The sequence below is a fragment of the Lissotriton vulgaris genome, chromosome 2_1 (genome assembly GCF_964263255.1).
Source record: "Lissotriton vulgaris chromosome 2_1, aLisVul1.2, whole genome shotgun sequence".
Taxonomy (NCBI): domain Eukaryota; kingdom Metazoa; phylum Chordata; class Amphibia; order Caudata; family Salamandridae; genus Lissotriton; species Lissotriton vulgaris.
The window spans coordinates 2,006,693,929-2,006,721,907 of NC_141687.1; the positions used below are offsets into that span (position 1 = coordinate 2,006,693,929).

A 27,979-nucleotide genomic window follows, 5' to 3' on the forward strand; every position below is an offset into this window, starting at 1 on the left:
GAGTTGGTGTATAAGTGTGTGGGTGGATATGTAATAGGTGTGTGGCTGACTGTATAAGGTAGTGATTACATGTATATTACTGAATGCATGGGTTAGTGACTAAACTGTGTGAATGTCTGTATCAGTCTCAGTTGTGGTGTAAGCTGCTGCATGGGTTAATGATTAAGTACATGACTGTCTATATGGGTTACTTCTTGGTTGCATGAGTATCTGTATGGCTGCCTCAGTGTTTGTGTGTGTGTGTGTGTGTGTGTGTGTGTGTGTGTGTGTGTGTGTGTGTGTGTGTGTGTGGGTGGGCTGTGTGTGACTTTCTGCCTACATGTGTGAGTGGATAATTTACTGAGTGGATAATTACTGGGTGTATGGGTTCAATAGTGCACGTAGAAATAGCTTTATAGGTGAGTGAGTGTGTGTATCAGTGTGTTAGTGAGTGAATGTATGTCCCACTGGTATATGTGAGCGTAACTACATATATGAAAGGCAGTATACGTGAGTGTTGGAGTATAAAAATGACTACTTGCTGGGCGGACTTGTTTCCTGCGGGCCGGGCTTTGCTCCGCTCATTCTTATTTTCCTTTTGGCCGGGCTTGGCTCCGCTGAGCCCCTTCTTCGTTTGGCTGGGCCTGTGGGCCGGGCTTTGCTCTGCTCTCCCTCTTGGCTCCGCTGAGCCCCTTCCACTGGACTTCATTTCCCAGCAGCCGAGCTAGCGTCAAGGACGCCGCATTCGTCACAGCAAGGCGCCAGGAGGTGCATAAAGGGCACCCCGGAACTTCGGGACGCGTGCGGGAGCATTCTGGGAGAAGCCCGGGACAAGGGCGGGCCGTCTGTGGCCGTCCGGGGCCAGAAGAGGCCAGGCTGGGCCACCCCTCTTGGACATTGTTTACAGGTTCTCAATATCTATTAAGTTGTATGGCACTATTTAGTTAAAATTGTCTTTTAGTCTTAACAGCAATCATTTTATTGGTTTAATTTGTGTCTTCTTAAGAATTTGCTATAAGTGCTCCTTTTTTATGTCTCTTAAAGTGTTATTCTCCCTGGTGCATGGTGATATTGATATATTGTCTTGGATAATTATTTAATTGTTACATCTTACACATTCAGTGCTAAATAATGGGGAAGAATATGCCTGCTCAATCTGCCCCAGTAGCAAAACAAAGGGTAGTTCCCAATCCACCTCTTCCTAGTCTGACAGCTATCGACCGAATGCTACAGAAGACTATTGGGGTGGTTGCCTCTGCTATTGAAAGCCCAGAACGGCGCTTCTCATTTCCCTCTGGTACCCTTCCTCCCCTACATGTTACAAACATTTCGATGTTTACAACTAACTCCCAGGATTCGATGTTAACTCCATCTTTTGTTGCTATACCTTGGGTACATCCCACTTTACCAACTAATGAGATTGCTCCTGGGATGGCCCCTGTATCTTTTGAACCCATGCCCTCTTTAACAAGGTTATCTGTGACCCCCACAATATTCACTAGTGATGTAATTCTTGATCCTCTCCCTTTGAATGAGGATTCTTTAGAAAAGGTGGGGTGTGGCACACTTTTAAGTACAATCTGTCTCTATTTTAACTGATAACAGCGACAGTCCATGTGTCGGGACCAGAGGGCAGAAGGCAAGATGTAAATCAAAACACACCACTAAGGAAGGTCAAGCTGTAAAAAACGGTAAAGGGAACACCAGCAGCAATCAAAGAAAGGTTGTTGAAAAGCCTACTGGGAAAAGAGGAAACAAGGTGAATAACCAGCCAGAAATTCTATTTCCATCAACTAGTGCAAGGGTCCCAGTAGTAGAGGAATCTATTTGGGAAGAATGGAGATGCTTTTAACAACGCTTTTAGAACCTATTTGCTTAAAAGTTAGGAATATTGAAACAAGGTTGACTAACATTGAGGGAAAGTTTGATATGAATCAGCATCCATCCCATTATAGAACAATTTCCATACTACCTCAACCAACTTCGATTTGTTCAAGTGGAAATCCCAATATTATTTCAACTGTTCCAGTAAACCAAACTCAAAATCAAATAAAAAATTCTATGGTCGATTGGAGCCTACAAAACCAAGGGGAAAGGGGGAATACTGGAATTAATACTCCTGGGTTGCTTGTCTCAACCCCAGTAGTTTCCAATTTACCATCTAATCAAATTAGAAGAGCTGAGGACATAACTGACTCAAATGTAATTTTGGGATTACCTATTCTAAATGTGCCCCCAGAAGCGACACCATATACTGTGGTGTTAGCCAATGTCCCTCCATTACCTTCTAATACCTTTTGAACATTGGTCGACTTCACGGACTAAATCTCTTCACTTTTTATCCACCAAGTTTGGGCTTATAAATCATTTGTTATCGGAATTTGAGATGGCCAGAAGAGTGAGCTGGTTGGGCACCTTAGATAAAACACTGAGGGGTGACTGTGTAATTCTATCATTCCGGTCACCACATTTGGTACGTACTATAATCGAGAGAGGTTACACTTGGACACTTGACCCAGACTTTAACATTCTTCCCCTCGGTTTCTTTTATTGTCCATCTTGACCAATTAGGTGTTTAGCTCCCCCCTGTCCACCTTTAAACTCTGGTGGATCTTTGGGTAGAAGATATGGTGTCCCAACATTTGATCCATTTGACACTCTTGGGTGCCTAGAAAATGACGGACTACTGGTAGACACCACTATACTTAATTCTTTAGATGTAGAAGTTGATCCTATTCCCTATTCTAGTAATGGGGAAACTATAGTGGCAGATGGGGGGGGGGGGGGGAGTCCTTAATATACTCCGACCATCTTAGGGATTCTGAGACATACAGGGGGCTCTGGTTCTACAGACGGAGGACTAGAGGTGAGAGGTGACCATAGGATCTCCTCCTTACCAACTGGTTCCGTCTCTGCTGCCTCAGTTATCCCCTTGTTAGTTCCACCGGTATGTAAAATCTCCTCGTGGAATATTGCCGGTATTAGATCTAAAATTGCTAACCCAATCTGGTGGGATTTCATTCAGACACCAGATATGCTCTGTTTTCAAGAAACCTGGAGTCTTGAACCGGTCCATTTAAATGGTTTTAGGACCTTTCACACTCCAGCTGTTGACCTTTTACATGGAAGAGCAAAGGGTGCTCTGAGTATTTATCTGTCTAATAAATTGGACCTTGTAAGAGTAATTGAGCCTATTACAGACATCTATTTTCAACTTTTAATACTTGTCTTGGCTTTTGATACTCCAATTGCTCTAGTCAACTTATATAACAATATTCCTACCGGTGATGTACCTACTGTTTTAAGTAAACTGATCAAAGCACTGTCTTTACAGGAAAAAATTTACAGACAAAAATTGATGATACTTTTGTTCGGGGATTTTAATTTTACTCTGTGTAGTATGATGAAGGATAATAAGTATGGAATGACACAGGAAGATGGCTTGGGCCTTTCACATTTTAATCACTCCATCCAAGGGGAACAATTTAATAGTTTGTTACATTCAATCTAGGATTTGCTAATGAAGTTTGTACTTTACCATCTTCCCCATCCTCAACATTTAATGGAAGGGGTTGCGCTACAACTATTAATTATGCTATTGTTTCCAACAAATACAGTAGTAGAATCTATTCCTTTAACGTCTCTGATATTGCATTAAGTGACTACTTTCCGCTCTGTGTGGCCATCCTGCGGCCAACAACGTCCACTCTGATAAATCATAAAGAAAGGGACAGCTTGGACGTAAATTTAGCTATTGGTAGCGTTAATAGATTAACGTTAAAATGGGCCATGGTGAATCAGGCAGAAATAATTAAATTAGTGGTTGGAAAATGCTTGCATGAAATAATGACTTGTTTAAGGGAAGATTCTTCGCCTGAAATGCTCCTTGCTTTCTTCCCGACCATTCCGAATGAAATCAGGACCTCCCTCGTGGGACAATTTAAAAACCATAAGCGGGACGGAGGTTGGTTTGATTCCAAGTGTACCAGGGCTTACACTCTCCTAAAAAAAGGAACTCCATAAGAAACTTAGGTGTGTCGGGGAGGTTGGCAGACTTGGGAAGGAATATAAAACAGCAATAAAAGATAGGAAGAATATATTGAGAGCTGAAGCCTGGGAAGCTTTGCATTTTGCTTCTATTAGGAATGATAGTGCGGGCTTCTGGAAACTCATCAGAACTCCCTTTCTTAGGGAAGAAGTTGGTCCGAAGCTGGAAATAGCAATTCCTGAATCTGATTAGATTAGGCGCTTTTCTAGAGTGTATGAGGGTGAGGGACAAGTGGGTTCTATGATATCCCCCTCTAAGTACCCCACCTCAACAAACTTGTGTTTTACCTTGGAGGAAGTTGAAAAAGCCCTATGTGCAAGCCAGGGTGGTAAGGCCCCCGGGCCGGATGGTGTCCCCATAAATATCTTTAAGACTACCCTTTCTTTGTGGGGCCCTCTCCTGGTCCAGGTGCTTAATGCTAGCAGCTGTGTTTCGGACTTTCTTCCCACTAGGGTGGAATCTGTAATAGTCCCTATCTATAAAAAGGGGGATAGACAAGATCCGGGTTGTTACAGGCCCATTTCCCTCTTGGACTCCTTTACCAAAATAGCGGTTCGAATAATTTTGGACCGGCTTCTGGTTTGGGCAGAAGAAAACTCTATTTTATCTGATCTCCAGTATGGATTCCGCTCTGGTTTAGGGACAGTGGAACAAGGTCTAAACTTACTAATGCTGGTCGGGAAGTACACAAGGGCCAAGAAAGGTTACCTATTCTTGGCCTTTGTCGACCTCTCGGCTGCATTCGACTGCGTGATCCATTCCAAACTATGGATCTTACTGGGACAACTTGGGGTTGAAGAAAATATTATTTATTCTCTTAGACGTTTTTATAGCGACGCTTCAGCCCGCATTCGCTTTGGCCCAAAGGGGGAACGCACCGATAAAATTCCAATTAGGAGTGGGGTCAGACAGGGCTGTGTTCTGGCCCCTTTCGTGTTTAACTCCTATATAAACGGATTGGAAAAAGATCTGTGCAACAATAGTTTGAATCCTCCATCTGTAGGCTGCCGCCCAATCCCGGCGCTTTTGTACGCTGACGACGCTGTCCTTGTGTCACGTACTCAAGTAGGATTACAGCGTGTGGTAGATGGCTTTTTCCACTTCATGAATGAGCTGGGTTTAAAAGTTAATACAACCAAAACTTTTACTATGCACTGCGGCAGGCATTGTAAATCTAAGAGGGCCATATTTATAGCAGGACAGAAGCTTGAATCTACCAAGCAGTTCTCCTATCTTGGGATACTTTTTACTCCAAGTGAGTTCTGGTCGCAGGCCGTGTCAGCTAAAAAACTTGCTTTGATTCAATCGACGGCTGCTCTCAAGACCTTCTCAAAGAAATTAAGCACAAGACCACCTGTGGAGCTAATTAAAGTTTATAACGCTAAATGTGTCTGGTGCTACCTATGGCAGTGGGGTATGGGGTTTTGTCGACCCCACGCCTATCCAGGTGGTGGAAAACTCCTTCCTAAAGTTTATCCTTGCGGTTCCCAAGAGCACCCCTAATTATAACTGTCATGCAGAATTGGGTCTTGCTTTTATATCTGATCTAATTAAGCTGAAGCCTGTATTATTATGGCACAGGCTGTGGACACAAGAAGCAGCAAAGCTTAAAAGAAATATTTTGACAGATATTTTAAAATTAGAGGGAGCCATGAGGATACCGTGGCTGAGCTATGTTTGTAATTTTTTAAGGGATATTAGAACATTGGATTATTTTTTTAAACCCTACTAATATCTCAGCTATTTCACGCAAAGACTTAAAGAAGGAGGGTTTAGCCTTCTTGGATTCTTTAAGAGTTACAACTGAGGTCTTAAAACCCTCTGTTCTCCAACATCAAAAGATATTAACGACTTTTAACATTCAGCCCTATTTAATCTATGTGCTAGATAATTATGAAAGATTCTTATTGTCTCGCTTTAGATTCAGAACTTTCCATAGATTGGTTAGTTTCCCTACCGTAAATAATTGGACGCATGATTTACCGCCCTGTCCCTGTGATGACATTTTACCTCCGAGTACTATACATGTTTTTTCTTCTGTAAATTTTATTATGCGATTAGACCTAATGTTTTACTACCACTTCTTAGAGAAATGTGCCACCGTCAATGCCGTGTGGCCATGCTTAGTATTCAATGTCTTGATAACCATCTGTGTTGCAACAACGATACTATATTTGAAAAATGTGATCTGCAGTAGGAAAAGTATGATCGTATAAATACACTTTAAAAACTTATGATATTATGTATTTTGAATCGCCTGCAATTGATGAATTTTTCGTACACCATGGAGAAATATTAATGTATTTCTTTTTAAAGTTTTTAATGAATTGTCTTTTTTATGTATACTTTTATGATTGCTTTTCAACAAATGAATAAAGTTATATTTGATTTGACTATATGTGAGAGAGTAATTGTGAGAGTGGCAGTATAAATGTGTGTGCGTGTGTCCTTGATTGTATAAGAGAGTAAGTATATGTTAGTATCTTTATGAATAGGTTAGATAGTGAATGTATAACTGTATAGGTGAGTAAATGGTAGTGTTATTGATTCTTTACATGTCTAGTGAGGTGTGTCAACTCTATGGATGAGTGACGGTGTATGAGTGTTTTGTATAGGTGCATAAGTACATATAGTGCTGTATTGATGAGATCATGTATGAATAACTGTTTAAGTGAATGAATGAATGTGTGTGCATAGCTAGGAATTAGTCAGTGGGTATATAATAACGGCTATTGATTTGTCTATGGTTTTAAAAATGGTCAGTAGTGGATTGCGGGCTCACGAGTTATACTTTGTACAACTAACTAAAATGGAGCAATTTCAATGATTTTGTATGAGTGAAATGTCCAGCTAACTATAACACCCCTCAAGCCTATGGTTTTTTCCAGTGAATTTCAAAGGTTTTTTAAATGCTAATTCCTAACTATAACATGTCTGAAACCTATAGTTTTTTCAGTGAATTTCAAAGGTTTTTTCCAATTACCATTTTTAAATTTATTAATTGTTGAATTTATTTTTTTATACTGATTTACTACATTTTTTAACTATTTATTTTTAGATAGTTTATTTTTTAAATTGCATTATACATTACTTTACAAAATATGCTTTCTCAGAATGAATTACTTTAGTTTTAATACATTGCAGATAGGCAATAGACGTTTAAGTACAGTAGTAACAGTTGTTGCATTGGGCAACACAATTTCAAACACAATGCAAAATTGAGCTCAATGTGAATTTCTAGTTAAATGAAATTAGTTACTTTATGGATTACTTTTCTAACCACAGGACTGGATCCTAGATTTATCCTTGGACATCTCCTGTAAACAGTTGAGTAAAAGCGTTTTGGCTACAGTAGTGATTTTTAAGGAATATTATTGTATTTTAAAAGTTGACACTTAGAAATTTTTTCACATAGAATCACCAATGTTCTCCTATGGGAGGGAATTCACTTAGCAGGTAAGTAGTGCTATCGTTACTTTTTCTTACTCAGTGGTGGATCCTGGATCCAACACTGGTGCATCTCCTGTAAACAGTTGGAAGAATGCGTTTAAGTCATACAGGTGATGTTTTAGGAATATTTGTAGTTTGTGACAATAGACACTTAGATTATTTTCTTGTGAAAACCAGACAATGGATTCCTACGGAAGGAAATACAAGTTACTGGTAAGTACAGTTAGAATTACTTTTCAGGGTCAGTGCTGGGCTAAAAGATGCAGCACTGGGTTCTCTCCTGATAACAGGTGAGCAAATCGGAATTTGTTGTTCGGATGATTTTAGGTGAATATTTAAATGTTCCAAAACTCCACACTTGGAAGAATTTCCAAGTGAAACCAGCCAATGTTAGCCTGTGGAAGGAAATTCAAGTTACTGGTAAGTATGGTTAGAATTACTTTTCAGGATCAGTACTGGGCTCTGAGATGCAGCACTGAGGTCTCTCCTGATAACAGGTGAGTAAATCTGAATTTGTAGTACATCCAGTAAGCGCCACACAGCTGCGTAGCAGAGAGATGTAAAAAGGGGCACGGCCTAAACCACCTCTCTGCAACGCAGCTCAGTGGCGCCTCCGGGAAGGACTCGATGGGTTACTTGGCCCCCATGGTCCCTCAGGTTTGACGTGGAATTTTTTCCCCAACTTAAAACGCGCCACAGAGCGTGTTTGCACACATGTCAGGCCCCGTCCCCTCCCTTCACCACTGTGTAAACACGCCCTGTCACCATTCCCTCAACTTGGATTACGTCCCCTTCAATCCTAAGGGTCCCTAGGGTCAAACTAGCCCACTAGGTACCTCCAGTAAGCGCCAGAGAGGTGTTCAGAGGCCACACCCCTTTTTACATCTGTTTGCAACTCAGCTCCCTGGCGCATACTGGAGATACCTGTTGGGCTATTTGGCGGGAGCCCATGCTTTTTTGTTTTTTTCATCCGCATGATCCACGCACACTGCGCGGATTTTGGTGGTTTCTTTTTTTTTTCTTTTCATTTATTGGGCCCTGGGGGTCCTTCTGGGACCCCCTGACCAGGCCTAGGGTGTCAGGGTGTTTCTACCCGCCCCCTTTTTGCGTTTTTTGCATTTGTTTCTTAGGTTTCTTGTGCCTCGGATCTACCGAGGCACAGGATGGCTGCCAACACTTCCTGATTTGGAGTGTTGACAGCCAATTAGAATACAGCTTGTGCATGGCAGGGTGCACTTACGGTGCACGGATCCTGTGAGGCATAGATATATATGTACTTTTAAATGTCATTTTCTCAGGAACTACTGAATGGATTTACACCATTTAAGCAAAAGGCACGAGTCTGAACTACGGACTACCTCTTTGCCAAATTTGGTGTAATTCCGTTCAGCAGTTCGGGCTGTAGTTGCGGCTAAAGGTCCCTATGGACAATTTCACGGGGAAAACACATTTTGGGATCCAATCTTCACGAATCACCTCGAATTTTAGGATGGGAGCGGACTGGAGTACCCCACGAGATATATAGATAGATATTTAGATAGATAGAGAGATAGATAGATAGAGAGATAGATGGAGAGATGGATAGAGAGATAGATAGAGAAATAGAGAGATAGATAGAGAGAGAGATAGAGATAGATAGAGAGATAGATAGAGAGATAGATAGAGAGATAGATAGAGAGATAGATAGAGAGATAGATAGAGAGATAGATAGAGATAGATAGAGAGATAGATAGAGAGATAGATAGAGAGATAGATAGAGAGATAGATAGAGAGAGATATATAGATAGAGAGATAGATCGAGAGATAGAGAGATAGAGAGAGATATATAGATAGAGAGATAGATAGAGAGATAGAGAGATAGAGAGATAGATAGAGAGAGAGAGAGATAGAGAGAGCGATAGAGAGATAGAGATAGAGATAGAGAGAGAGAGATAGAGAGATAGAGATGGATGGAGAGATGGATAGAGAGAGCGATCGATAGATGGATAGAGAGATGGATAGAGAGAGAGATCGATATATATATATATATATATATATATATGTATATATATATATATATATAATGTGTATGTATGTATGCATGTGTATATATATATATATATATATATATATATATATCTATATATATATATATATATATATATATCTCACAGCTCCAAGCTCTTGTAGAACTCTTCCTGGGCGGGTCCTACCACATGAGAGGGTGGAACTCTCATAATATGTACGCTCCGACTTCCAAAGGCAAGATGAGATGGTTTCTGGCTGCCTGCTGTCTTTGCTGCCAACTTCATTAAATGAGTACAAAACCTACCTCAGAGTGTGTCTTTCTGAGGGCAACTTCTTGTATGAGAATATATTATTTATTTATTTATATATATATATATTCTCGCTCCCAGGTTGTCCACCTTTGAGTAGCACGCGAGCAGCAGCTTTATTTATGTGTAGGTGAGGACGGGGATCCGCTTGTAGATGCCGCTCCGTAATGGATCTGCCCGACGCGTTTCGAAGCTCCATCTGCTTCTCTTCAGGGGCTTTAACGGAAGCGGTGTGCGCACCCGCTACACTTCTCCAATTTCATATAACTCACCCGCCGATGGGAGCGAGAATATATATATATATTTACATGTAATACTTACCAAAATACTTAATATTTTTTAACAAAATTTTTCAGTTTTATTTTATTTGTCTGGCGTCCTGGTCCCTGCTTTCCTAAGGCTGTCGCCGCCTCGGTCTTAGAGCTCAACAAGCATTTGCAATGAAATAGGTTTCGCTTTTGCGAGAGTTTGAGCTTACAGGCATTGTAAATGACAATGCTTTTTATTTAAGTAATTCAACTGCTGGCATCCTCCCCTTTTGCCTTTATATTTCCTCTGATTAGGTATGGAGTTTCATAGGTAGTAAGTGGCATCACAAGCCTTTGGGTAGTGACCTAAAACATCATGTGTACGAGGAGGAATAGTGAAGGTTCCATACTTTGCACTCATCTAACCAACTGAGCTGTGTATGCCCCTGTGGATGGATGTTATTCTCTCCCTACCTCTGAACTGGACATGTAAATCTTCTGGGAGAAGTGTGGCAATGGTGCTCTTCCACTTCAGTGCAGGAGAGCGCCTGCTAAAGATGCTGAGCAACCTGTTGCCTATTATAATATGAACTATGGAGTGGCGACTGAGTCCATGGGGAGCAGTAACTGGCTATGATGAGGGCAGAGCAAACCTTTGACCTCCTATATATTTCATGTATAAAATGTCATTTTTCAAGCAGATAAACGCACTATCCTGTGAACAACAAGCAATGCTGCTTGGATAATATGTATGTGGAGTCGACTGATGATGATGGAGGAAGCTATGAGGTTGTGGGGATTTGCAGCCTGATTTATCAAGCTGAATTGCGCTCGCAAAGGGCCAGATTCTGAGAATCTGGCCCTTTGCCAGTGCGATTTTTGCATTTGGGATTCATCATCCCAAATGCAAAAATCGGTAATAGCGTTTTCGCTATTTTGCGAGGAATTACATTTAAGGAATCTCTATTTGAGATTCCTTAAATGCAATTCATCATCCATTTTTAAATTGCGAATTCGCAATTTCGGCCCGCTATTTACCGTGAGGTCAAACCTCGTGGTAAATAGCGAAAACTTAGAAAAATGCTTTTTAAAGCATTTTTCGAAGTTGCATGTAGCACACACACATGTCCTTTGGACATGTGTGTGTGCAACACTTGTTTAAATTTGCATGTAAGGGGTGCTACAGGGTGTCCTTTGGACACCCCAGGCACCCTTTAAATCGCTATCTTATTTGCGATTAGCGAATTGCTAATCGCAAATAAGGAATACTCCCCATTCATTCCTATGGGCCTTGAATGGGGAGTTTTTCCTTATTTGCGATTAGCAAATTGCTAATCGCAAATAAGGAATATGTAGGAATCTCATTTAATTTTGCGATTCCTACATGAATCCCGTTTTGCGAGTCTGTAATAGCGATTCCTTATGAATCGCTATTAGAGACTTGCAAAATGGGATTTTGATGAATCAGGCTGTTGGGTGTTTGTTTCTTCCATTTCTCACCAGTGAACGTTCCAATTACAGAAAATTAGAGACCCAATAAAGTCTCCATTAAGCACATTAAAATGAATATCATAAATGGTAACATGATTTCAGTTCACCCTTGACCAGCGCGCGGCTACTGGTTATTGGCAGTACGTTTTTAAGCCTTCATTGAACAAGGTTGAGTTACATTTTTGGTCTGGGGTTGGCCAAAACCACCTAATTTAACGAACGTTGTATACAATATACTTTCTAATCTGTGCTTTAAGAGCACCTTCTTCACTATTCATCTCTTGTTGTGCCATTCACATTTTTCTTCTACCCGTTTCAGCAAACGCGATGGGGTAATGGCTCAGCCCGTTGGCTAACTTAACTTTGAGTGGCAGCCATTTGCACTTCAATAAGGAGTTCATCCACACATAAAGTAGTTCCTTTCATTGACGCTGGCTACTATGGCAATGTGTGGCTAAATGCAAAAATATTTTTGGTCTTACAAAGCAATAGTGTATTTTGTGTGTTTAATACGGTGAGTGTCAGGACACTCCCCCCCCCCCCCACCACCACCACCACCACCACCACAATAAAGGTTTCCCCCACCTAAAAAAAACAGCATTAAAAATACCAAAAGACTGCCTCCCAGCTCCAGACCTATTGACTTTGCCAATTATTGTTACATTTTATTTACAAATACTTTATCACTTGCAAAGGAGGCATTTTAATCTTTTATGCATTTAATTTCCCTAATTCACACCCCTTAGAAAAACTAATAATTAACCTTCTCTGTGACACATTTTGCATAATGCTCCAAGGTGTGCATTGATTGAGGATTTCTGCTATATAAGTGTTGAACTAACCTAACACGTTCAAACAGTGGTCTAGGATAACAGGATATGTCGGAATCATGACTACATTCTGCTTCTTTTCTTTTATGCTATATCACTTGGTTTGCTCTTTGTTTGGGCACGTCTTATTAAAGAAACTATGAAAAAGTAAAAGCTTAATTTGTGATCTCAAATGAAGAATAAAGCAATTTGAAATTTGAAAGGCATAGGCCACTCTGTTTAGTTGGAGAATGAAGCATATTGCTAAAGTATGAGTCTGTTTCAAACGAGTTTTAGAAAGACTCGTATTTGAAATGTTGTGGCAATAGCTGTAATTTATGAAAATATTATAGATGCAACTTTTCCCCAATTTAAGAATGCTGAAACTGACTCAGAAAATAAGAAGTTTAGAATTTGAACATTGTGTAGCTTGCGCCCATGGACATAAGTTAACGGTAGCAAGAAGAGGAATTTTACCTAGAAAATTGACCTATCTGCATGAAGGATTTTTTTGTGTTAACCAGCAGTAATTGGGACTGTGGTGAAATTTTATATTTTAATGTCCATTAAATTGCAAATTTCGCAACTCAGTACATCTTTAAGTTGCAGAGTTTGTCAGCTAGGCTAAACTTAGTTTGTGGGCAAAGTATCTTGCAAGAAAGATTATGCAGAGTTTTTTTTACCCCCTGCAAAATTGCATTAGAGTTTTCTTAACAAAATGGGTTTTAGGATTTCTTTTTCTAATTCAAAAACGTCTGCATAAGGGACTTCTTAAAGTGCAATGTAGGTCTAGTAGCCTTGCTGTCCACGTTTTACTGACTATTACTGCCGTTTAAATATCTTTCCACATCTTTCTGATAGTCTATGATTGTAGAGAAGGTAATCATCAATTGTCAATGTTAGCAGAGTGCTGTGATGATCATTCTTTAATTGGCTAGAAACATTTTAAGGACGTAATTCATCTGAAGATCAGGGGTTCTTCCATGGCTCTCAATAGTCATTTTGCCTCTTATAAGAATTTGATAATTCGAAAATATGTATTCATGTTTTTTGAACCTCAGAACTCTACTTTGGAGAATCAAGTCCAAGAGTTGCAAGAGTCTTTGGCAACTGAACGTGACATGAATCGTAGACGACTAAATGATAAAGACCGGGAAGTATCGGACATGCGTCAAAAACTTCAAGCTCATTTGGAGGAGTACGAGCAGCTTCTTGATGTGAAGCTTGCCTTAGACATGGAAATACATGCCTACAGAAAGATGCTAGAGGGCGAGGAACAGAGGTAAGACACTTCCTGTTTCACTGATTGCATAACAATTGTAACCACACAAATCCACTTAGTGTATTTTGTGATGCACAAGATTTGTTATTGTTCAGCCTGATTCAATGGAACGCTTAAATTAATTAAATCTCTGAAACTGCTGTTTTTTTCCCATTGACATGCAAATTCTTTGTTAAACTAACAGATTGTAATATGTCTGTTTATGTTGTTAATGGATAAGTCTGAACACTTTAGTGTATCACCCATTATGCTTTACTGATTTCTTACAGATGTGTCAAAAAACATTAACATGGTATATTGGAAATAAGAATCTGTAGGTCGAGCCTGGGCAGCGCGTGCGCCGCAAGGCATGCTGCATTCAGGTTGGGACTTGAAGTTCCACCTACTCTCCGCCCATATTTTTGATTGGCTTGTGTCATTGTCCACTATAACTGTGGCTGTTCATTCGTTTATTATGCTTAGTAGTCCCTCCTTAGTACCGCCTTGTCTCATTTTGTAACCTCCCATGGTGACAACCCCTGTTATGAGTGTTGTAACTCAGTATGCTTTAATTACAGGCTCTGAGCACTATTTTCTCAAATAGCAGTAGATCTCGCATTTGCAAGAGTTTAACCCCTTCGCTGCTCATGACGAGCTCAGCTCGTCATGAGGCATGGTTGAGCTGTGCTCATGACGAGCTGAGCTAGTCATGAACAATGAGATATTCCTTTTTTCAGCACAGGAGGAAAATGCCTCTAGCAGCCAAGGTGTTAAGCTATTGGCATTGTAAATGACAATACATTTTATTTATTGTTTTTAGAAACCAGACAAATAAAAGGCATTGCCATTTACAATTTCAAATCTTTATTTCGATCGATTGATCATAAAAGATATACAATAAAAACATCATTTAAAATTTTAAAAAGAAAATGTTAAAAAGATGATAATGTATCAAGACAAGGGATTTTCAGGAATCTCCTGCCAACTTTACATATCGGGATCTGACATGCCACATCGCTGTTAGGAATTTAGCCAGAGCGAACACCATTGGTGGGGATAAGTCTGTTTTTAAAACTCTGAATGCAGGAAGAAATGTTCTGAATCCCAGATTTCTAAGCAATGGAACCAACCAGTATTGTCTGCTTTTGTGGTAGGCTGGACAGAAGAAGATGACATGTACTTCGTTCTCCCCTGTCTGGGCACAAGCAGGGCACAGCTCAGAAGAAGACTGTCCCGCCCATGCTTTGGTAAAGGTCTTTAGTGGGAGAGTCCCATACCTCCATTGCAGGAAAAGTTTTCTTGTTAAAACAGGAGCCATACCATCCAGCACCCTTTCAAAGTTATATGAGTCTTTTATTACAATAAAACAGTGTGTGAGAAAACCCTCTTGCGCACTGGCCAGGACCCGGGTAAGCATTTTCCCATAATATGTTCTGGAAAGCACTTTCCTTGGAATCCTGGTGCTTGTGCTTTCCGGGTGGAACCACAGTTCTGGTATTCCAAGTGTCTCACATGTTATCTTAATGTAATTTAGCCAAGGAGTCTTGGTGGCATTGGGTAGAGTTAAAAATTCCTGCAGCTCTGATCGATAAGAGATGAGATCTTGACTACTCCAAATGCGGCGCCAAAATGTCAAAGGTTTGAGCCCTAGTTCTTCTGTGATGGGCCTCAGAGCCAGGTCCAGTCTCAGGGGGAGAAGTGGAGTGCTTGGTGGGAGGGCGGTCAGCTGCCTTATGAATTTGTTTTCCGTCACCTGCGGGTTAGAGGATTGCCATTTACAATTCCAGTAGCTCAAACTCTTGTAAATGTGAGACCTATTGCATTGCAAATGCTTGATTTAGTAAGGTGGCCAGGCTACTTAAAATGTTTAATTAGGAATTTTAATGATCACCTCTTTTTATGATTTTAATCGTTGCGTGTTAACAGATTATAAACAATTTATGTTATCCTTACCGTATATTGTTTCTGTACTCTGACAACTTTACTGTGTCCTCTGTTGGCATCTGAGCAATAGTATTCCTTTTATGTAGTTGCGTAGCTAGACCTTTTGGTCCGCGTGGCTGTCGGGCGTTTGTCACCCTGGGATGGCCTCCGGAAAGAGCAGGGCGGGGTGGCGATGGTCCCTGCACCCTCCACCCTTTTACACCACTCCTTTTAGGACTGTTCTTCCATGGACTGTGTTAAACGTTGTCCTGTTTTTCATCCACTTTGAAGGTTAGAATACCATGACATTTTTGCACTTTGTTAGATCCCATTTGGGGTGGCCAAGCGGTAATCGGGGGTAACTGGGTCTCATCTGTTGAGGATAAGTCCACTTTTAGCGAGGTCTGTCCTCCTATGGCTTTGCAACCTGGGACAAGTACAGCCTTTTCCGCACTTCATTCTTGGTAGAAGCAATGGCAAGCAGTCACAGGCTTCTCAGGGAGGCAGTGGTGCTCAAGGTCAGAGCTCAACCGTCAATTCAATAAGCAAACTTAAAATCAACTGCTCATCTTTTCAAGAAAGAAAGATTTTTATTACACAATGATACTCAGTACTACACACTACAAACAAATGAAATAATGTCTGCGGCTGCTGCCTTCCTGCTACCTTGCTGTCCCCCACTATTTCCATGCTATTTGACCGGTTTTGAAGAGTTCCTTCCTGTTCTCTGGGGATTACCGGTGAAGTGTTAATCTGGCTCAAGTGCAGGTTATATCACCCTCAAAGAGTCCTCACAGATTACTGTAGGTCCACCCACCTTCTTGGGCAGAACTGTTCATTCCACCGGAGTGACTGCGCGCCATCTGGCAATCCTTAAGTGCCTCCCACCTTTTGTGCAAGAGCTGCATTCAGCAATGCACCTGCTCAAATCCACTGAAGTGCAGCAGCTCTGATGTAGTGCTGTTCCAACTAGAGTAACTGACTTGGGATCTGGAGATGGGCCTACACCTAGGTTGGCAGGGCCTCAACAGAGCCCAGACATAACCCGACAATACTTGGCAGATTCATCTCAACTGATCACAAATTCAATTGATGTAGCCCTGCAAGGGCTATATGCAACTGTTGCAGCTGCATCTGTGCAGTGGCTGATCACAGCAGTTGTAGCTCCACATTGGCCAGTAGTAAGTTTGACAGTTGTAGTACCACACAAGCTGATCACCACTTGGGCAGGTGTTACCTCTCACAGGCTGATCACAGCACATGCAGTTGTGTTCTCACACAGGTTGATCGTAACACAGGCATAGACTTGACTAGGTTTCAGCAGACTTCCTGTCCAAGTCTCAGGTCCAGGCTGGAACAGCTAGGGAGAGTCTGAGATACCTGGGTCCTTCAGATTGTTCTTCTGCAGTCCTCTCTTCTGGGCACTCCACAGACACTTGGGGACATTGCAAACCCCACTCTTTTCTGGACAATGTGTCCTGCAAGTTTGACTGGCTCCTTCCCTATCTTAGCAGGCAGGCTTCTACAATCCTCAGGATGGAAATATAGCTCTTTCAACAAGAAAACTCACTTTGTATAATGTTTCCCTGCCTGGGAGCCTGGCTTTAGGTCAGACACAAGCCCTGATTGCATAATACATCTGTGGAGCACTCCCTTTCCCTAGCCATACAGGACTTGAGACTGGAAACAAAAGTAGTGTAGTTCGGTCCCATTTTTATACACAACTGGCAGATGGGATATGTGGATCCAGAATATTTAACTGTAGAATCTGTTTAGGGTGGCTTCCTTTTCAGGCTGCCCTCTGGATAGTCTGTGTAGAGTGATGCTACCCACAGCAGGACAGAGCCCAACCTGAAGCCCCCTCAGCAGAGGCACAAAGAGGATTTCAGTTTCTGCACTTGGCTTTCAACTGAATTTGAAATCCGGGAAAGACAAAAGGCTGCAAATCACCTAACGATTTCCTCACTTTGCACAAGAGATTGAAGTCCTGCATCTCACTCCGAGCATCCACCAAATGGCAGTGCTAAGGAAGACTAATCAACAGCTGCTTGCTAACCAAATTGCCTCATAGAATATCTAAAGTAGCCACGTCTATACTCTCCTCACAACAGTGTTTTGGTTTGCCTCTCCGCTTCAGGAATGTGTACAATACACTTGCACTGTCTGGAAACACAATCCTCACCTCCAACATGTGCAAACCTAAACTAAGGGTATGCCAGGTGGAACCCATGGACCTCTATTGCTCTGGCTCACTCTAACACACATCATGCATGTACCACACATTCTACATGCCTCAGCACAAACTCTGATGTTAGCGAAACAAACAGGTTAAGCACTTAAAAATATCACTTTAAATAAGTGGACTAGTCCAGTGGCTGCGAGGAGGTCCAGTCACAGAAAGGATTCTCAAAACACGGTACTCTGCCATAACCACTTTATATGCTAAACCCACTCACTAGTTCACTGTCCATCAATGAAGGCATGCTTGCTGTTCCTCTCAGTGTCTCAGGGCAAGTTCAGAGTGCACTCATATCGAGGACAGGTCTATACCTCTGTGTACAGACTAGAGTAGCATGAAGCCAGTGCCATAAATCAATTGCCCAGCAGCATTTATCTGGTATCCAGACTTGGACATACCATACATCTTCCAGGAGATATTTTCTTCGGAATAGACATCCTCTGAAATCCAACTACACTGATCCTTATTAGGCCTGGGTGGTGAACTCTGCCCTGTTTGTGGAGTTTGCAAAGTTTGCTGTGCTCAGCGGAGCTCACGCAGTGCCGAAAACACTGCTTTGTGTAGTGCAGGGGAGTTTTTCCCCCCAGCACTTGCGAACTGTAAGTTTGTGAGAGCGAGCAGCAGCTCAGGTAGAATTTCTTGCGTCACTTTGCAGAGTTTTTTTGTCACTCCGTGGAGTTTCACATAGAAAAACTCTGCGAACTACACCCAGGCCTGATCCTTATTCCTCTGTTGGAGCAGTCCGGCTATCCGATCAGCAAAACCATTAGGAAAGTCCAACTGCATTCATATGATTTATTCTGGACTAATACTCCACTATATAATCTAGGTTTTATAATAAGAAGGATGAAACCACAATATGGGGCACTCGGTTTTTCCATGGAACTAGGATTATGAAAGACACAAAGAATACAGTTCCGGAAGAAGTCACTTTCAAAACTGTATTTGATGCTAATGAATGGCCTTACTGACTTAAAAGTCCCGCTAACACAATCAAAGTGCTACAAATGTGTGATTTAGAAAATGTAATCATTTGTCAATAGTTGTATATTAATTCTTCATGTATGTGTTGATAGATAGATACACACACACACAACACTGTGACAATGCCTATTAGAGAGTAGGTGCTAAAAGGGCTACCTCACCCGTATGTCACTACAAAATACAAAAAAGCAAACCAAGATGGCAAGGGATCTTATAGATCAGAAGGGTCCAAAAATGTCAAGTCTTCTTCAGATGGTGGTCTTGTGTAGTTCAGGTTTGGTATTACTGTTGAGCTCAGAGAGCTTGATGATCTATCTTGCTGCCTGTGTGACCTCCATTGTAAATATTTTGCCCATGTGATGGAATGTCCAGAGGATATTTTTTTATCCTTTTGATCTATTTTGGACTTTGCTCTCCTGACACACTTTTGCTGCTTTTTTATCCTGAGGATGATCCTGTTCAAATTACTTCAAGTGGTTTTTATTTTGTATTATAAATAAACATATAACTGTCTTAATCATGGGGACAATATATGTTCATACCCACACTTTTGCTATTATCTTTTTGTTCACTTTATTTGCACTTGCACTATTCCGTCACTTGTAGCACCAACACTCTAATATGAATTGTCACTGTGTTTGGGGTGTGTGTGTGTGTGTGTGTGTGTGTGTGTGTGTGTGTGTGTTTGTGTGTGTGGGTGCGTTCTATCAACTTTCCACCCAAGCGCTTGTAATTTGGTAATAAAAATCACCAAGCAGCACGGAGCAGGTGTCAGACACGTTTTTTCAAGATGAAGAGGGGGATTGGATTGCATATATATATATATATATATATATATTTTGCGAAACGCGTCTGTTGTGGGGGTAGGGGCTTGAATGAAAGAAATCACTATTTGATATCGGTGTGCTGGTCATTTTTCTAGCCGGATTGGAGTGGATTGTGTTGAAACATAATAGCGGCTCACCACCGCTGACCAAGCACCCGGGACTGTGAGGAGCGACGGCGGTGAGGAACCGGTGCTGTAAATTACGATGGCCGTTAGCCCCGAGGCAACAAGTATCCAACAGAAAGATTGAGCAGAATCTATTGCTCAACCTTGAAGGAATACGTAATTTAACCAACACCGTGGACCCACAGCAAGAAGTGAGGAGCTGGGACGTGCCTGCTGAGGCTTCGGCGGACGATCCGAGTGACCCGCTTCGAACTGGTGAGTGAAGCGGCAACGTTTACAAACATTTTCTATGCGAGCCTCTGTCCCATTAAAGATATCACCAATAACATCGTCAGCCCCGTAAAAGAGTGTACATCTGTAGACACCACCCCGTCATTAGAACAAAAGGCGTTACATATTGAGACTTTCTTTTAAAAAACGAGCACGATATCGAACACAGGGGAGCTTTTGCAGGAGAGGGAGTCAGCGGCCGAAATGATGTTTAAGTCAAAAGACAAACCGGCAAAAACGGCTACCGAAGCAACACCAACTGCACCCCCTAGTAATTTAAAAATCTTGTATCAAAGGCTAGAAAAGTTGATGGAGAGTGAAGTCAGAAAATGGTGGGAAGCCACCTCCCTTCAACGTTACGTGGATTGCGATCGAATTCCAAGAGGCCTGCGCATTTTCACGGTACCATCGTATGAAAGACCAAACCCAGCACTATTGAAAGAATGGGCAGAATATACTGCTGAAAGTGCGAAAGGAATGGTAAAGATGCTGATAAAATACGCCTGGATAGACAGAGATGATTGTCTAAAGGAAATAACAGACTTGGAAAAAATAATCGCTAATGAAAAAGACACGAAAACCAGTGACGACTTAAGATCAACAATGCTAAAAAGAGTAAAAGAATACGAACTAGGAATCGGGAAGAGAAAACAAAAAAAAAAATTTCAAAGAGACGAGCAAGACTACATGTGGGGGAGAATTCTGACCTTTGCTCGCAAATTTGATGCCACGAGAAAACGCCTTGCGCAAGGCATTTCCGGACCAAGCAATGTAGAAACCTCAGAATCTGAAGGAGAAATCTCAGACGAGGAACGAGTGGGGGCACAGGTGAACAAAGGGAGCCAAAGATGCACAGAAAGAAAATGCTTTTTTCGACGAATTTCAGGTCATAAAAAAAAGAGACAGAGGCCGCAACAACGCAATCACCCCCCAGCACAAAACCAAAGAGGAAAGCAAGGAGGGGCAAGAGGGGGAAACGCTGCTACCGCCTCGCCAAGAGTAACGAGGAGCGTCTTCAGACGCACGAAATGGTAAAAGAAACCACATCAAACTATCATTAACCTCTCTACAAGAACATTAACTACAGAAGAGGAAACTGTACTTAAAAAAGGCTTAAGCTTCTGTCCATCTAACGACTTTAATTTAGTCTATCAAAATTGACCTTTTTAGATATATCAGAAAGTTGAAATTCCAAAAGATTTTCGCAATGCATCCGAATACATCTCCAAATATAGAAATACAAACTAACGATTATGACACAGAAACCGAAACCCTGACGCAACTATTAGATACAATAAACCACACAGTATCTATAACATCAAATAATTAGAGTGGCAACGAACAACCCTCACACAGTGGGAGCAAACAGATCAGAGACCCGAGCAATATAAAAAATACATCAAAAAAACTCCCTAAAACTCAATATGATGCGATTGATGTCTTCAGTGATGCAGTTCTCATGGACCTTGAAAAGAGAAAATAAACGTCAAAAACTCAAATATAACACACAAAGAATGGGAAGCAATTAAATCTCTGCGAAATGATGAGTCCATTGAGATCAAACCCTCTGATAAGGGTGGGAACATCGTGATCTTCACTAAAGAACACTATCAGCAGGAGGCCCTTAGGCAATTGAGAGATACGGTTTGCTACACTGTAATCAACAGGGCAGAAAACATAAAGAGCATACTGGACTTCCAAAAACTACTGGAAGTTTGGAAACAACAAGGAATGCTCAATATGGACAAATTTCTATACCAAAAATGTGAAACACCCATTCTGCCAACGTTCTATCACCTACCAAAGGTCCATAAAAACTCAGAGACCTCCAGAACGACCAATCGTCTCATCGATTGGCAGCTTATTGGAGAATGCATCCAGATTCATAGACAGATATATTGCACCTATTAAAGAGCTTCCCTCTTATGTGAGGGATACACAAGACTTTTTGAGATTGATTTACAATATTGCTTGGGAACCTGGTTTCCTGCTAATAACTCTTGACGTTGTTAACCTCTATACTTGCATTGCCCATGAAAACGGTCTTGCTGCGGCAAAGTGGTTCCTGGATAAAAAACATGATCAATTCCGGGATCACAATGAAATGTTAATACAAATGATGAGATTTTGTTTGTATAATAATATATTTCTGTTTGCAGGACAGTTATACAGGCAAGTTAGAGGGACTTCTATGGGCTCGTGCTTCTCTCCCAGCTACGCGTACTTGTTCGTCGGCTGGTGGGAGAAGCACGAGGCCTGGGGGAAGGCTAATAACCAGTGGACAGACAACATCTTACTATGGACAAGATACATAGATGATCTGTTTGTAGTTTGGCACGGTAGTAGAACCTCGGCTGAGGAATATATTGCAGCACTTAACGACAATGGGTGGAATCTCAAATTCACTAGTACAATTAGTGGTACTAGTGTTTACTACCTAGATCGGGAAGTCTATGTCAACAGGGGGAATATTCAAACCCGATTATATAGAAAACCCACAGCAGGGAACGCTGTTTTACATGCAGCAAGTCAGCACCCTAAATGCCTTATTGGAAGTATCCCCTATGGCGAATTCCTATGCCTGAAAAGAAACTGCTCGGGCGAGAAGGAGTACGCTCAGGCAAAGTAAGAAGCCAAAAAAAGATTCCAAATCAGAGGATACTCCCACAATGTATTAAACATTGCAGAGGAGAAATCCAAAAAAATCCGGAGAGAAGAACTTCTGGTAGCTAAACCGGTCCAAAAATAAAATGAAATTCCCAGAATGATCACAACTTTCAATGTTAAATCAGGAAGGATTATGCATATATTTCAAAAAAATTGGCATATCCTTGGCACTGATCACATTATGAAAAAAGTCCTCCCAGAGCGACCTGTAATTACATTCAGGCGCAGTCAATCACTGGCGGACCATCTTGTCCATAGCCATTTTACGTCCAAGATGAAAAAATCTGCCCAACTCTCAAAATCAAAAGGATTTTTCCCATGTCAAGGCTGTAAAGCCTGTAAAAACAGCAAAACAAGAAAATCATACCCAGGCAGAACCGATGAAAATGAGCCAGAGAGAACGATCAAAAAATTACTTAACTGTAACTCAGAGTACACGATCTACTGCCTCCTCTGTCCATGTGGGAAACGCTATATAGGCAGTACCATCAAGCCTACCAAGATGCGAATCCTTGAACACATGCGGGCAATTGCGAACAAAGATAAGTCTTACCCTGTGGCACAGCATTTCGCAGAACTCCACCAAAGCGACAGGGACCTGCTCAGCTTTTATTGTATAGACCAGGTGGAGCGCACCGAAAGGGGAGGAGACAGGGAAAGATCACTTCGTACTCTAGAGTCTAAATATATCATCGGCTTAAAAACAATGGCCCCCTGGGGATTAAATAACAATGAAGAGATGTGGGTACATTTGTAGATACGAATCGTTATTAATTTCAACGACAGCATTGTAAATAACATCTTTCACCGCAATAACATAACCATGTAGATACATATGTGCGAAATACTGATACAAGTGATGTTCGACTGTTTTCAAGGACTAAGATTGCCCATCCAGGGCTCAACTTAGCTGTCCAAATTGTGATTTCAGGCAGGCCCATTCAGGGCAGTATTCCTATGTCATAGGCGAGGGTATGGTGATAAAATGTATATATTTTCAAACATAGCTACAAATACCCCAGCCTTTAGAGAAAACTGCTCAAATTGCTCAATGAATATGTCTCAATATGCATGCTCTTTATAATGAAATAGTAACTTGTTGCTACATTTGTTTTTAATATGCACTAGAGCACTTTATTGTACATAGCGCCACTGTGGTAAAATGAATTGGTTTGCGTATTTGCACACTAAAAGATGGCCGCTGCATTAGCTGTTCTATTACAAACGTAGTGTCATCTATGTTGTTGATGCAAATAGAAAAAGTGAATTTGAATTTGAATTTAAAATTATTTATAGAGCGCACGTTCACCAGCGGTTTCATGGCGCTACAACTTGCAGATAGCAGGGTGGAAATGGCAGAAGCTAAAATAAAAGAATTCAAGCTGCAAGAGGGCGGCTAATTGAAAACTTTGGTGAACAAGTGAGCTTTGAGCTGTTTCCTAAATTGCGGATAAAGAGTTAGGGCTCTGAGCTCAGGAGGCAGGGAGTTCCAAAAGAGTGGAGCAAGGGTCGCAAATTTCGATCCTCCCCATTTCTTCCTCCGGAATCGCGGGACTGTGAGAAGGGATTGGGTGGATGAACGTAGTTCCCTGGTAGGGACATAGGGGATAATCTCAGAGATAAAAGCCGGTGCCGTGCCCAGTTGAGCTTGGAAGGTGATAGAGGCCAGCTTGAACTGGACACGTTTCCGGACTGGGAGCCAATGCAGAGATTTGAGAAGGGGGGTGACATGGTGGAACTTTGGCAATTTAAACACCAGGCGTGCCGCCTGATTCTGAATCTGCTGCAGCCGCTTTAGACTATATGCAGGTATACCAGCATATAGGGCATTGCCGTAATCCAGGCGGGAGATGACCATTGCCAGGGTAATCAATTTCAAAGCGTGAAAAGAAAAGAAGCGGGACACCTTGCGTATAGTGCGCAGTGAAAGAAAGGAAGAGGACACCACAGAACTAACCTGGGAGTGAAGGGCGAGCTGGGGATTGAGCTTGATGCCTAATGCTTTTACTGAGGTAGAGGGGACAGGTGGAGAGCCTAGGGAAGGGGGCCAAAACAAAGGAGACCAGGGACTGGATGAACCACCCGTCAACACCAGCTCAGTCTTGTCTGGGTTGAGTTTCAGATGGTTGTGGTTCATCCAGTCTCGGATGTGAATCATAGTAGATTGAAAATTAGAGACAGAAGACGGGGAAGAAGACAGATTAAAGACAAGTTGGAGGTCATCCGCATAATTATATACGGTGACCTCCATCTGCTGCAGTGAGAAAATAAGAGGGGCGATGTAAAGGTTAAACAAAAGGGGTGAGAGGGAGGAACCTTGGGGAACCCCGCACTGAACTTTCCGGAAGCCCGCAGTAAAGTCACCCAGGCGAACTGCCTGGGTGCGGTCCCTCAGGAAGGAGGATAACCATACCAGGGCGGTACCTCCGACCTCCGCCGCCTTGACACGGGAAAGTAAGATGGTATGATCAACCGTGTCAAAGGCGGCTGAGAGATCGAGAAGGACCAGGGCCTGGGTCTGGTTGGTATCCATTCCCTCCCTGAGGTTGTCAAGGACCGAAAGTACTACGGACTCCGTAGAGTGTGCGGGGTGGAAACCGGCCTGGCGGGGGGCTAAGACCCCATGCGTCTCCACAAAAGAGCTCAGAGTACAGGTGACATGGCGCTCGAGCACTTTTGCCAAAAATGGCAAGAGGGAGATGGGGCGATAGTTGGCGGGGACCGAAAGGTCCGCGCCCGGTGTCTTTAGAATGGGGACGATAATTGCTGTCTTCAGTGGGGCGGGTACAACGCCCTGAGAAAGTGAACTGGTGAAGGGGGGGGTCGGGACAGGAGGAAAAAATGTGACGAAGAATGTGGGAGGGGCAGGGGTCTAGGGGGGAACCAGATTTGACTAAAGGGATTATAGAAGTCAGGGCTTCCTTGGTCAGGAGGGGAAGGGCATCAAGTTGTACCTTGGGGGGAGGACACTGAGGATCCACAAAAGTATGAGAAGGGGAAGGAATATTAGCTTTGATGGTGGCAATTGTTTGGATGAAAAAGTTGTTAAGGGAGTGACAGAGTTCCGGAGAGGGGGTGGGTTTCAGAGTAGTTCTGTCAGAGAATGCCAGGTTGTGCACAATCGAGAAGATTTCCCTTGATTGGTTCTCCGCAGTGAGGACTTTGGAGGAAAAATAGGCTGTTTTCGCCGCCAAGATGGCCTGTTTATATTGGGTCAAGATGTTAGTGAACTCCAATCGAAGTAAGGGGCAGTAGTTTCTCCTCCAGGCACGCTCAGCTCTTCGTACCGCTAATTTGATGGTCTTGAGGTCCTCATTAAACCACAGGTTTGCATCCTTCTCTCGGTTTGAGGTAACCCGCTTCAGGGGGGCAATGGAGTCGCAACCAGAGGTGAGCCACTGATCAATGGACGTGACTTGGGAGAGAGTGGATAGACCTTGTAGGAGGGGGTAAGAAGCGGTGAGTAGGGCAGATAGATTGTCAGGGTGTACTCGCCCCCAAGCCCGGACCCAGACATTTTTAGGAAGTGAGGGCTTGACCGGGGGGTGGATGGGGAGGGCAAATGAGATCAGGTGATGGTCCGACCATGTGCAAGGTGAGATGGATAAAAACTTTACGGGGCAATTCAGGGACCATATCTGGTCTAGGATATGTCCTTTAACATGGGTGGGGGAGTGGATATGGGATGTGAAATTGAGAGATTGAAGAGTGTCTGAAAATTCTTTAGAGGAAGGACATTCTGCGGGGTCTGTGGGCCAGAAATTGAAATCACCCAAGAGCAGAATGGAGGAGTTATTTACCGTGACCGTAGCAAGTACTTCCAAAAAGCTGGGGAGAAACAATAAGGGCGATTGGGGGTAGCGATAGATAAGTACACAGGTGAGAGGGGGGTAATGGAAGTGGTGCGGATAGCCAGGTACTCCGTGGTAGCAATCTCTGGCAGAGAGAGGGTTTGAAAGGGGAAGTCGGCTCGGGCGATGACCGCTACGCCGCCCCCGGACCTGCCATTAGGGCGATCTGAGCGTAAAGCATAGTATGGTGCTGGTAAAGTGGCCAATAGGACGGGGGGAGAGTCTTCGCAAAACCAAGTTTCAGTAAGAAACAGAATGTCTGGTGCATGGAGGTCTAGCAGCACCGACAGTTCATGCGAGTGGGCTACGGCGGATCGGGTGTTCAGATAATAGGCCGAAAGGGTTTTAGGGGATCCAGGAATAACATCACCCTCAGAAGGGTTAGGGGGAGTGTGATGAGGAGGAGGAATGGCGAGAGCAGGCGACAAACCAAGGGAGGAGATACGGGTACAGGTGGTGATGGCTAACGGCCATGGGCCCTGGAGACTGAGAAGTTCTGCGGGGGAGTAGATGATACCGTCGGCAGAGTGACGTGCCCCTAGCCCCGGCCGGCCGCGGACGGGCGCAGACGGGCTTGACTTATGCGCAACTTCGGCGCGAAGTCTGCGCTCCCGCTGCGCTCGTCTGCTGCGCTTGCTCCAGGTCGCCATTTTATGTCTAGTTGCCGTGAGCCACTAGACCTCTGACCTGCACGGTGGAGAGGCAGGGCGGAAGTGGTGCAGGACCAGGCAGGAAGTGTCGCTCGTGGGCTGACCCTCCACTCAAACGGCACACAGCCGGGGCGGACCGGGGTCGAGAGCGAAGAAGATGGAGGTGGGTTACCAGTATACTAGATGAAAGTGCAGGCGCGATGCTATCAGTCAGCATGGAATAATTTAATAACACACGAAGTGCGCGGGGGTTTTAACCGTCATAAAACAGTTTTAAAACACGCAAAGTGCGCGATGCTTTTAATCAGCAAAGAACAGTTTTAAAATACACAGAGTGCGCAACACCGCTATCAATCAGCTGGGTTGTGCTAACTTTTAAAAGAAATGCATTCAGCGTAAGAGCGCGTAAGTAGCCTGCCCACCGCTGTAATCTGCCTTGTTGTGCTGTAAAGTGGCTTTAAATGGCGCCGTGTAATACTGCACAGGTTGACCCTGACGAAGCCTTCTGGCGAAACGCGTCTGTTATGGGGGTAGGGGCTTGAATTAAAGAAAATCACTATTTGATATCGGTGTGCTGGTCATTTTTCTAGCCGGATTGGAGTGGATTGTGTTGAAATATATTCACTGAAAAAAACATAGGTTTCACACCAGTTATAGTTAGCATGAAGTTTTACTCGCATAAAACCATTGAAATTCCCACGTTATAGTTAGTTGGACTCACTATAACTTGCGCGTGCATTGCACTGCTGATGACGTCACATATTACATCACTCATGACCTGGTCAGTGACATCACTCATGACATCATTGATGACACCATCCAGTGAATGTGTCTTTCTGATA

The 27,979-nt window shown here is 42.7% G+C and overlaps 1 protein-coding gene across 1 annotated transcript in view; it reads left to right on the top strand.

Moving 5' to 3' along the window:
* Positions 1–27,979, top strand: part of LOC147733640 (lamin-B3-like) — a 315,941-nt gene that overhangs the window by 178,243 nt on the left and 109,719 nt on the right. The window contains exon 6 of the mRNA XM_086958230.1: positions 13,402–13,622. Coding sequence (XP_086814356.1) covers positions 13,402–13,622 — 221 coding nt within the window. The remainder of the gene's footprint in view (positions 1–13,401; positions 13,623–27,979) is intronic.